General features: G+C 46.8%; 1 protein-coding gene across 2 annotated transcripts in view; it reads right to left on the reverse strand.

The window, feature by feature from the left end:
- The window catches only part of ATP6V0D1 (ATPase H+ transporting V0 subunit d1), a 28,832-nt gene that overhangs the window by 10,739 nt on the left and 5,399 nt on the right, over positions 1–12,694 (reverse strand). For both annotated transcript variants that reach the window (XM_083370358.1, XM_083370359.1), the window contains exons 3-7: positions 8,980–9,158; positions 8,653–8,732; positions 7,181–7,258; positions 848–1,024; positions 69–146 (exon numbers count right to left, since the gene is read on the reverse strand). In XM_083370358.1, coding sequence (XP_083226484.1) covers positions 69–146; positions 848–1,024; positions 7,181–7,258; positions 8,653–8,732; positions 8,980–9,158 — 592 coding nt within the window. The remainder of the gene's footprint in view (positions 1–68; positions 147–847; positions 1,025–7,180; positions 7,259–8,652; positions 8,733–8,979; positions 9,159–12,694) is intronic.

Raw genomic sequence — 12,694 nt, forward strand, 5'->3', positions numbered from 1 at the left:
CCCGTGGGTGTGGAGGTGGGGGGGCTTCCCTCCTCGTCACAAAGAGCTGCATGCTCCCACCTGCTCACCTCGTGCTCAAAGAATCGGTCTTCGAGGGTTTTGTCACCTGGGTTGCTACCTGCTCCTTCAAAGAGCAATTTATACTCCTGCAAGAGAAAGAAAAGTGAGGGGAGGAGAGGAGAGGGAAAGCTGCCATCCCCGAGGTGCACCTTTCCTCGAGCAATAAATGGAGTACAATTCGGCTTGTTTAGGCAGCCTCAAGAGACTGGGAAAGAATCAAAGAGCAAAAAAAGGCACGCCGGCTGCCCTTATGGACAAATGCCGGAACATCCGCTCTGAGAGAGGGGAGAGCCAATTGGGGCTGGGGGCTAAGGGGGTGCTGATCTCAAAGCCCCGATTCTGCTTCGGGACCAAAAGGCCACTGGGTGACCTGGGCCAGTCATCTCCCTGCCCAACTCACGGGAGGAGAAAACTGGAGCTGCCTTGTGTTAATCAAAAATAAAGGAAGGGTAAACGTCAACCCAGCCTCATTTTCGCTGGACCAGTACAAGATGGTGGCAAGAAGAATTGTCCTAACTTCTCTCTCAGCGAGCGCTGCCACCTGTATTGGAAGCAGCACCACCTCCAGAACCCCAGTCCAAAAATCCGGAGGCGGCCAGGCTGGGAAATGCCGGTACTGAGAAGGAGAGTCACAAAAAAGACACCTGCTCTAATGGAAAACTCGGGGTCAAAGTTCAGAAGGACACCAACGCAGGCAGCGCTGGCCACTGTTCAAGGTGGGCTGCCCTAGTGAATGGGTCGTGACTGGGCTCTGCGGCTCCCTCGCACTGACCAGCCCCCCAATTACCGGGTAGTAATTAGCCACGGTTTTGACTTGCTCGTAGTCGTCTGCCCTGGCCAGCTGAGCCAGGCCCTCGGGGTGGAGCTTGCCGCAGTGGGGGAAGAGCTTGGCGCGGTCCTCCTTGGACAACTCGGTGCCAAAGGAATTGATGGTGATGATGAAGGCTCTGCGATCCGCTTCGAACTGGAGGGGGAAAAGGCCGGGTCAGCAGGGGAAGCAGCCGGGAAGGACCCGGGCAGGATCAGAGACAGCACAGTCAGTACAAAAGCATAGAAGAGACTGAAAGCAAAAATTGTGAAAAGCTAGAAGACACAAAAATATCATTAAACTATTAAGTAGCTATAAAAAACAATAGTCCAAAAGAATCTAAACTTGATGATGAGCATGAAATTGCTAAAGTGCGTAAACTATTGTTGAGATTTTAAAGAGAAGAGGAACCGGTTAAAGAATGTGTGACAAAGTGGACTTTTTGTTTGTAATGCAGGTTGTCTTCCACTGATCACTACAATTGGGAGGGAACTTTGAGGTGGTTAAGTGACTCGTGCCCAATTTTGTGACCTTTTTTGTTGCAGTCATTAAGTGAAACATTATGGTCATTCAGTGAATCGTGGTTGTTAAATGAATCTGGCTTTGCCCATTGATTTTGCTTGCCAGAAGTAATTATCTAGTATGTAAAAAGACACTTCAAATGTTTGTTGCAAAAATAAATAAGACGAAGGGACATTTTATCTTTCTTGGTAGTCTTAAAAAAAAGCTAAAAAAATGGATTTAGATCCACAGTTTGATCCAGAGAATTTTAAAGGTTAATATTTAATTGAAGCCAGAATTTTCCTTAGGACTAATGGATAAACAATTAACAAAAGGCCACAGATTATTTGAAGATACCGATACTGCAATGAAATTATTATGACCCTCTTTTACCGGTCTACCATAGAGAGCGTCCTCTCATATGGTATTGTGGTTTGGTATGCTGGTCTGAGAAGGGACGCAGTGGCTCAGTGGGTTAGGACGCTGAGCTTGTCGATCGGAAGGTCGGCAGTTTGGCGGGTCGAATCCCGAGTGCCGCGTAGCAGAGTGAGCGCCTGTTACTCGTCCCAGCTTCTGCCAACCTAGCAGTTCGAAAGCACGTAAAAATGCAAGTAGAAAAATAGGGACCACTACGGTGGGAAGGTAACAGCGTTCCGTACGCCTTTGGCGTCTAGTCATGCCGGCCACATGACCACGGAGATGTCCTCGGACAAGCGCTGGCTCTTCGGCTTTGAAACGGAGATGAGCACCGGCCCCTAGAGTCGGAAACGACTAGCACACATGTGCGGGGGAAACTTTACCTTTACCTTTTATGCTGGTCTGACAGCCGCGGATAGGAAAGTATTACAGAGGGTGGTGAGCACAGCACAAGACATTGTGGGCTGTTCCCTGACACCACTGGATGACCTCGCCAGGGCTCGCTGCCTTGGAAGAGTGAGGAAGATTCTCAGAGATGACTCACACCCTAGACGGTATCTCTTTACTCTCCTACCATCCGGTAGGAGATATAGGAATATAGCCAGCCGCACCAACAGGCTGAAAAATAGCTTTTATCCGTGGGCTGTTAGGCTTTTAAATGGGACATAATCTTATGCAGAATTGACTTGGGAGGCCGGTGTGTGGTGTAGTTGGTTCACATAGTGTGGTGGGATGGAGGGTTTGTTGTCACTGTGTGTTGGGGGGAGAGAGCATGGGGGGAGGCTCAGCTAATCTCAATGTACACATGTACTTTGACAATAAAGGATTATTATTATTATTATTATTATTATTATTATTATTATTATCATTATTATTATTATTATATGCACAGAGATGGAAAGAGAGGATACTACTCACTATGTAGGGATGGTTGGTAAAATTGACAGATCTCATTAAGATGGACAAATGAACTTCTTCGATTAGAAAAAATTTACATTTACTAAACCTAATTCTTACTAATAGAGAAGTGATAGAGGGAGTTGAAGTTGTCACAACTTAGGTGAGAATGACCACATCATACTGGAATTCAGTATGATGCAAATACAAGCAATAGAACATAATCCAGTCAGTGTTTTAAACTTTAAAAGAGGTGATTTTAACAAACTCAGAAATAGCCTAAGAAAAATTCCATGGATGAAAATCCTAAAGGGGAAAACAACTCAAGAAGCATAGGAAACTCTGAAAAATCTGATCATAAAAGCCCAGTCCAGCACAATACCACTGAAAAAGAAAAACAAATCTAAGAAGAAACCAGCATGGCTGCACAAAGATCTCTGATAAACTGAAAGACAAAAAGGACAAGTAGAAAAAATGGAAAGAGGGACACATGTTTAAGGCAGAATATCAGCAGATAGCCAGAATCTGCAAAGATGAAGTCAGGAAAGCAAAGGCTCAGAATCAACAAAGATTTGCAAAAAAGTCAAAGATAATAAAAAAAGTTTTTCAACATATTAATTACAAGAAAAAAGTCAAGGACACTGTAGGTCCACTAAAGAGAGAAGATACCAAGGAAGTAACATGCAGTAGAGAAAGCAGAGCTGCTTAACTCACGTTTTGCCTCAGACTTCACACAAAAAGAAACTATACCCCGACCTACCAAAATCCTAACTGTAAAAGACAGATTAGAAATAAAAATTAAAATAAGCAAGGAAATAGTTAGAGAACACCTATCTGACCTGGATGAATATAGATCACTGGGAGTTGGCAGATGTTATGTCAGAAGCATTGCCTCATATCTTTAAAAAATCTTGGATCACTGGGGAACCACCAAAGGACTGGAAAAGAGCTGAAGTGGTTCCTATCTTCAAAAAAGGGGGAAAAAACAGACCCAAGAAACTACAGATCAATTAGCCTAACATCAATACCTGAGAAGATCCTGGAAAAGATAGTCAAAAAACAGATCTGTGAACATCTAGAACAGGGGTGTCAAACTGCCAGCCCGGGGGCCAGATGCGTCATGGAGAAGCTGCGCCCATCCCATTGCCGGCAATGGCAAAATCGTCCCGATACATTGCGCAACGTCACATGACGTCGCGAGTTTGACGTGTCTGATCTAGAAACAAATAAAGTTATAACTAGTAGTCAGCACAGGTTTGTTAAAAAGAGATCATGCCAAACCAATCTTATTTCATTCTTTGACAAAATGACTAAATTAATAAACCAGCAAAATACTGTGGACATAATATATTTTGACTTCAGCAATGCGTTCAACAAAGTAGACCACAACCTACTTCTTGGTTGGCTAGATAAATATGTGACAGCATCACCACCAGATAGATTTGTAACTGGCTGACAAACCATATTCAACGAGTAGTCCTTAAAGGTGCTACATCCACATAAAGGGAAGCAGTGGAGTACCATAAGGCTCTGTCTTAGGCCCAGTACTCTTCAATATCTTCATAAAGGACTTAGATGAGGGAATAGAAGGGGAACTACTCAAATTTGCAGATGACAGCTGGCAGGAATAGCCAATACCCCAAAAGACAAACTCAGGAACCAAAAGGATCTTGAAAGAGTTGAACAATGGGCCTTATCCAACAACATGAAATTTAATGTGGAGAAAAGCAAGGTTTTACACCTGGGCAGGAAAAAACAACAGGTACAGATTAGGCGAAACCTGGCTCAAAAACAGTAACTGTGAGAGGGACCTTGGAGTCCTAGTGGACAATCACTTAAACATGAGCCAACAGTGCAGCAGCAGCTAAAAAACTAATACAATCCTTGATTGTATAAACAGAGGCATAGAATCAAAATCATGCGAAGTATTAGTACCGCTTTATAAAAGCTTAGTAAGGCCACACCTGGAATACTGCATCCAGTTTTGGTTACATTACAAAAAAGATGTTGACACTTAGGGAAAAGTGCAAAGAAGAGCAACTAAGGCCTGGAGACTAAAACATATGATGAACTTTTGCAGGATTTGGGTGTGGCCAGTCTAGAGAAAAGAAGGACTAGGAGGGACATGAAAGCAGCATTCCAGTATTTGAGAGGCTGCCACAAACAGGAGGAAGTCAGTTTATTTGCCAAAGCACCAGAAGGCAGGACAAGAAGCAACAGATGGAGACTAATCAAGGAGAGAAGCAACCTGGAATCAAAGAGAAACTTCCTAACAGTGAGCACAATGAACCAGCAGAACAGCTTGCCACCCGAAGTTGTGGGTGCTTCATCACTGGAGGTTTTTAAGAAAAGACTGGACACCACTTATCTGAAATGGTCCAGGGTCTCCTGTTTGAGCAGCGGGCTGGACCAGAAGACCTCCAAGTTCCCTTCCAGTTCTATTCTGATTGATTGATGGGTTTGGAAACCCCTTAAGGAGTTTTTGCATAGAAAATGAAAACATGAAATTTGTGATTTAAGGTTTTGACAATTAGAAGAGTTAGATTATGAAAAGGAAAGTACCAGGATGTCACATTAGAGAGAATGGTAAAAATATAGTTGCACTTATAACTGCTGGGAATAAGATTGGAAGTCACCGTGTTGTATCTTTTTTCATTCCTTTCTATCTTTCTTTTAAACTTTTTCCTGCACTTTTTTCTTTCTTTTTCTCTGTTCTTGTTGTTAGTTTGTATTAGTTTTGAACTATTTTAGTAAAAATACATTTTCTAAAAAGAAGGGTAGGAGAGCATTGGATAGGCATAGAGGAGGATAAAGCAGGGCGTGTGAAGATGGTATCTACCAAATCAGTCTACTTTCTGGCAACGGTCACCATCCCATGAACGTTAAGTGCTGCTGCGCAGAGCCTGGCAACGCCGCATGTGGCAGCAGGGCTGGCCTCGGACAGCGGCAGGGCGCAGAGCAGAGCGTCCCCCTGCGTCTGCACGCAATGATGGTGAGCTGAGGCTTCCTGTCTCTGGCATCAGCACCGGAGAGCGGAGGCGCTGCTCTTTCGGGGGGCTTCTCCAGGCCAGGCCTCTTTCTGCACCTGCCTTCCAGGGGAAGAAGACCAACAAGGAAGGCCCCCCAAAGGCCCTCATAAGCAACAGGGCCTCCCAGCGCTTTCTTTACTGTATTTTCCGGCATATAAGACGACTGGGCGTATAAGACGACCCCCGACCTTTGAGAAGATTTTCAAGATTTTTCGTCTTATACGCCGGAAAATACTTACATGCCAGTTGCCAAGTGTCCGACACAAGCCCGATTCAGACCCGTCTGATGCAGATGGTGCAAAGCCCTGCCGGTTCCCGCCCGACGCCGGACGGCTCTGCCGGTGCCGCCTCGAGAGGGAAGGGCATGAGGTGCCTGCCACGGCTCCCCGAGGACTCCTTAGCAGCCGGGGAGCGCGCACGTGCGCAGGACTGCCCTGCCGGCTCCCGCCCGACGCCAGCCTGCCCTGCTTCCTCCACAGTGAGAGGGGAGGGCGTGCCTTCCCAGGCTCGCTGACTTGCAGCCACGCCGGAGCCAAAAGGGGCTTTTCCTTCCATCCACCCTTTGGAATAAACGCAAGAGCTGCGTTTACACGACGCGCTCTTCCAGGCCAGACTCTGCAAATGGCACGCCAGAAGCCGCAACCACCGTGGGAACTCTGAGTCCCCACCTTTCGGCAGCCTGCACGGCCGAGCACAATCTGCTTATGCTCAGATGCCGCTTGGGCAAGGGGCTTCCTGCCGCTCCCGGGGTCTGGCATTTGCAAGGTGGAGGGGAAGGGGCTTAGAGGCTCTTGGGGGTGGGAAGGGAGAGTCACTTTGAAGGGGGGACTGGACTAAGGAGGCTTGAAGTTGCTTTGCAAGAACGGGGGCACTTGATTGATTTATGTACTATTTTCCGGCGTATAAGACGACTGGGCGTATAAGACGACAGGGCGTATAAGACGACCCCCCAACTTTTGAGAAGATTTTCATGGGTTAAAAAGTCATCTTATACGCCGGAAAATACAGTAACTGGATCAGCAATTCTTGCCAGCTTATCAGAAATAGGAAAACTAACTGTAGGGTTGAATTTCACAGACAGACAAAAGACAGAATGAGTTGGCAACTATCGGCATGCCAAGAACTTCTACAGCAAAATTGTCTGATTTCTGTCTTGGGAAAATCAGATGCAATTGAAAAAAAAAGGTTTGATACATTTTTTTTACTCTGAAACTGTTCTTACATGCACCAAGGAAGATGGGTGGAAAAAGAAAGAATTAACTGATACCTTGTGCCAAATTAAGTATTTCCAGAAGCTGCTTAAACTTGAGCAAAGACAGACACCCAAAAGGAGAGAGCTCCCTTCTTACAGGTTGCAAACAGCTGTGACCCAGCCCAGGCAGAGGCATCCAAGGCCTGTGGCTCTCCTCTCCTGCCAAGCAAGCAGGAAGCTGGATCCCCACAGAGCAGGTGCTAAGCTGGCTCCTACCTCCAAAATCGGGCACATGGCGTCTGCTGTTGTGCCTCCCAGGCTCTTGCAGAACTTGTAGAAGGACTCCAGATAAGCCTGGAAAGAAACCAGTCAATGGTGAAGACCTGTCCCAGCAACGCCAACAAGAGCAACCCATGCAAGCTACAGAACCGCCCACGCAGGCGCCGACAGCCTGGCAGGGATACTGCCCTCCAAGAAGGGGGGGAACATCTGGTCTGGTAGAAGAGAGAGGCTTTGGGACAGGCAAGAATCTTGAAACCAAATCCCCAGGAGACACAGTCTCTACAGACGCCTGGGCATGGACCAAAGCCATCAAAGCAGCTAGTGCAACTGGTGGGCAATTTGTAGGCCACTTTGGACATTAGCACTTAAAATCTTGCCTTTCTTCCCTCCTGAAATCTCTGAAGGCCTTTTCTTTTCGGAAGATTCAGCCAACCCAGCTGGACTATGAAGCCACCCAAGGACTTCAAGGAACAGGTAGCCTTGGCCAAACCTGTCCAGCAGCCTCTACGCTCAACTCTCTGCTCAAGAAGCTTGGCAGACCCCTCCCCACATTCTTTTTATGCTTTCGGGTCCACTGGGAGCCTCAGCATTTATGACCTCTCTCTCTCTTTCTCTCTCTCTCTTGTGAGAATCATTCTGATAAAGGGAAGGAGATATAAGCAGCATCCCGTCCTTTGCCAGGCATGAAATGGACCATGAACCTGGAGCAATCAAGCCAGATCTTGACCTCAGTGCCTGGAGGCCGAGGGGGAGACAGCAGCTTCTCACAGCACACCGCCTCACCCTCCCTTGTCTCACAAAGCATCAACACACTCTTTCAGCAGCATTACCAGCTGTTACATCATGGCAAAAGAACTATTATCCTGAACTCCTACAGGACAAACGCTGAGGTCTTCCACCAAGTGGTCCAACTCACCGTTTGCCCTTCAAATCCAAATGGATGCTCATCCCCAATATTTAATTCTCAAATATAACGTGTGTTAAATTAATTCCGGGAGTTCTCCTTCATAGTGTGTACGTCTAGCACATTAACTGTCCCTCTGGCTGCCATCCAGAGACAACAGCCTAACAAAGTGGTTCTCTACCTTTTCTTCACCATGGACCCCCCCCCCTAAATACCATGGCCATGGATCCCCAAGACTTAAGATTTAAATCATAACATTTCTTCAAGTCTTTGCTTCAAGCCTGTTATCGCATCGCAGCTCCCCAGGGGTCCATGGCCCATAGGTTGAGAGCCACTGGCCTTACAAAAGCAGGACTTTGCTTACTTTGCAGTTTCCAAAAAGGAGCCTCCAGGGTGTAGGAGGCTGAGGCCTGGCCAACATGGCTCCCGCTTCCCCCCCCCCATGGAGGAGGAGGGGGTCTGGCCCTGGCCCTTCCAGCTTCAGTTCATTCTGCAGACCCAGCAGTGTTGCACAAATGGGAGAAGATTGCAGCACCACATTTATCTGTCTCTAAGCACTAACCTTATACAAAGTATTTCGTATAATTTCTATGTTCATCTCATCCAGATCCTGCTCAGATATGCAATCCTGGAAAAAGGCAGCTAAAAGAAAAGAAAAAGTGTGAGCAGAAGAAGAGAAGACCCTCAGCCACAGGGCCCCTGCTGAGGCTTGCAGCTATCTCTGCCTCATGGAGGAGGAGGAGGAGGAGACCCCTCCCCAAGCAGGCCCTGAGGCTTTCCATAACAACTCAGGCCAATGATCAAGCTTGGCAAGCCAGTTTTTCTGTCCACCCAGGACTGAGACTCCGTTCGGTGGCCTTCCCACTCAAGTGCCACCCTCTTATCTTACCAAGAGGCGTGTCCACCAGGATGGCATTGTATAGCTCAGCTGGTGTCTGGGCAATATTCACAGCCTCCATCTGCTCGAAGCTGCCCAAGGGATGGCATTTGGGTACCAGTTCTGCGATGGAGCGTTGGTGGAGTGTCCCAGTAATCAGCAGAATGACATTATCGATCATGTAGCTGTAGCTGAAAGGAAGCAGTGACAGCAGGGCTAGGACAGAAGCGACCCCTATCCCACCCTCTCCCTGTCTAGGTTCATGCCACCAGGCTGGGCTGTGGGTGAAAAGAACAGTGGAGGTCCTGTCGCTATCCGCAGGGCCTCATCAATTCACATATACATTCCCGAACAAGCTTCAAGGGGGTTTCTCAACCGCAATACCACGTAAGTGTCGAATAGACCATGGACTGGTGCTTCTGCTATTTGGGAAAGTTAGGACTTCAAACCTGCTACTTTGCAAGAAACAAGTTTAAGCTCATCCCAAAATCTCAGCTGATGCGGTAGACCCTGATGAGCAGAGAGTCTATGTTCAGAGTCAGAGGCAAAGGCATTGGATTAGAGCTGCAAAGACCCAGATACGAGTCTGTCCTCAGGTGGACCTGGATCAGTCACTTGCAGCCCAGCCACAGCAAACACCAGAAAATCACAGGTCCTCTCCAGAGGCCATTCCTTTTGTACTCAGAGGCAAGCTGAAGCATAGAGACGCTGCACCAGCAGGGCCAGAGAGGAGGAAATAGGCCAAGGCTGCTTCACTGCCGAGCAGAGCATGCCGAAAAACCCCTTTTAAGACGGGAAAGCAGGACTGATCAAGCCCGCCCCAGATGCCCTCAATCCCACTGCAGAGGCCAGGGCTGGGACACGTAGCGCATCCATGTGCTCCTGAAGCCCTCATCTGGGCAGAACAGCAAAGCTGCCAGAGCAGAGGGTGTTCTGAAGCAAGAGGCGTGGACCCAAAAGACTTTGGGGGCCAGGAAAGGATTTCAAGTTCTCTGCTGTATCCCAAACAATCTTGAAAGCAACCAGACCCAGCTTCTGGTCGGAACCACCAATGTTTCCAATGTCTGCCAGGGCTCAGCTCAAGATTTCATCCCACATGCTGAGTCCTTTCACTAATTCTCATGTGACCTCTTTACATTTTTGGCCTTTTAATTCTCATTATAAAATCAGGACTCAGTGACTAAAAGCACTGGCTGTCACACTTGTCTTCCCTTTTTCACTTGTCCATATAATTCTATCACCCTAGTCTTTCTGTTCAGTTCCTCAGTAAATGACTTTTGAATCATCCATCCAGAGAGTCAGGAATGCTTAAAATAGACTTTACCCTCCTACAGTATGTATGCACCTGCCTGCTTCCGATTCCATGCATCTTAATTCCATCCCTTCTTCTGCATCTCAGATACAAAGCAGCTGTCTCCTCAGTTTCAGAAGGACAATTGAAGGATTGTTTTATGCAGGCAAGGTCAAGAGAGGATTTCAAGAAAGGACTTTGTGGATCTCACCAGTTCGCTTACATCAGGAACTGAATTTCCTTCAGCCACGACAGTACCAATTTTTTTTCCACAGAAACTCACTGTGCATTCCAAGACTGAATGCTATTTTGAAGGAACACTTCCATCATCCATCAATAATCTCAAATCATCCAGATACAAAGAACTGCTATACCAGGGATAGGAAAGCAGCACACTGCTACTTTCCCAGTTTTTTGCCACTTGGTGCCATGCAAAATCACATTGCTGAACCAGTGATGTAATATTCTGGATTTTTAACTTTAAACAATATTTATGTATTTATGCATGTATTTATCAAATTTATCTGGCTGCCAATCTCACAAGAAATGATTTGGGTGGTATACAATAATCATCCATTATTTTTGTGTCCAGTTCCCTGGGACCCCAGACCTGACAGCATAACCAGGTCGAGGGATTTCTGGAACTTCAAAGGGGAGGGAGCTGATCCAACATTTGGGGGTGGAGAATCTTCCAAAGATGGGTGCTGTGGCAGAGAAGGTCCACCACCTTGGACCCACTAAATCTAAGTCCCTGGCTATGTAGAAGGCGTGGCAGGACCTGGGGTGGAGTCAAAAAAGGAATCAGCCTAGGATCTCTATATAGTCAACCCTTTTTGAGTTCTGTTGACCCTTATCTAGGGCCAAAATAGTGCTAACAATTAGTTGAGTAGATTCCTGTGCACAGGAATGATCAGCAATAAATCAGTTGAATTGGGACTTCGTGTGTGGTCTCGTCTTGTACGCCTGACACTGCAGATTGCATCAACAGCCCCCTCTGCCAGTTTAGAGGGACCGGCTGACATAGTCAGTCAGAGAGGCATGGATCAGGCATAGAACAGTGTGCTGTGTGAATATGAATCCCTCCTGGGCAGTTTCCAGGGGAGTTTCCATTCGTTGGCCAGGGTGGAAACCCCACTGTGAGCACAGAGGCGCAGACAATGCACTGGCAGCTCCTTAACAAGCTTTGGCTGGGTTGCTCCCATCAGGAACCCCTCAGGTTTTACAAGCTAGAATGTAGAAAGTATATTCCTGATTTCCGCAGATGGTAGGATAGAAAAGCATATATCACCGTGTAAAGGTACATCACCAGTGCAAGTTATTCAATGACTACCTTGAAGATCTGCCAATATTATCCGGTTGCCACCGTAGAAAAATCAGCCCAACATTTCTCTGCCTGGAGCCGGTGGCCGTTTTGCATTCAGCAGCTTCCCCAGGAGAGCTGGAACTCCAGTGCCCAGAGGCTTCCTTAAGAGATGCATACAAGAAGCCAACTTCCCAGAGCAGATCGCCATTCACAGTGGCTCCCAGGCCCTCTAGCGGAAGACAGCAAAAAGGGAAGAAATGTTTCCCTCTGCATATGAATGGGTGGATTGGGGACGAGAGAGAGAGAGAGAGAGACGATGGGATTAAGTTCTCTGTGGCTGTTTCATCCTTCCACACTCAAGTATGGACGGGACCTCTGGAGTACAAGGGGGTCACAGAGGCTCTCAAGTTGAATCCCTCGCTCTATGCAGGAATCATATTAGCCAAGAGGTGGTTCTCTAGCTTCTACTTCAGCATTTCTCAACTTTGATGACTTTTAAGTTGCAGGGACCTGGACTCCCAGCAGGCTGGCTGGGGAATTCTGGGAGCCATACCACTTAAATTCGCCAAGTTTGAGATGCACTGCTCTGCCTTCAATGAAACTCATGAATTCTTTGTGCCAATGTTTCTATCACTGAATTGCTCTAGAAAGTTGGTTTTCCCTCCCCACCCAACAACATTATTCTCTGTCTTGCACTAAACTACAGAAAGTGATCATGGTCTCCCTGAGGAGTGTCACTGGAGGGGCAAGCAACCAGCACGGCAGCCAGATAGGTCAATGCGTTGCGCTCAGGAAGGAATTGTGCCACTTAAGCTGGGTCCAGTTGTGGGCCTGGCAAGTCAACAGGTCATGGAGAAACAGAACTGGGTTTAGAATGATAACAGGCCTGGAAAGGAAACTGATGAGAAATAGGTAAACTGTCTGGGCAGGTTTATCTTTCAAAGAGAGGAGATAAAATAAAAATCTATACACTTCTGAATCTTAAAAAATTTTTTTTACAATTTCCATGAGGGGAGAGACTTATTTTCTGTTTAAACAGGAGGCAGAACAAGGACCAATGGACTGAAATTAAATTAACAACTGAATGTTATTATTAAACTGTTTTAAATATACACGTAGTCCATACTTAATGA

The sequence above is a fragment of the Vipera ursinii genome (assembly GCF_947247035.1).
Source record: "Vipera ursinii genome assembly, chromosome: 10".
In the NCBI taxonomy this organism is placed as follows: Eukaryota; Metazoa; Chordata; class Lepidosauria; order Squamata; family Viperidae; genus Vipera; species Vipera ursinii.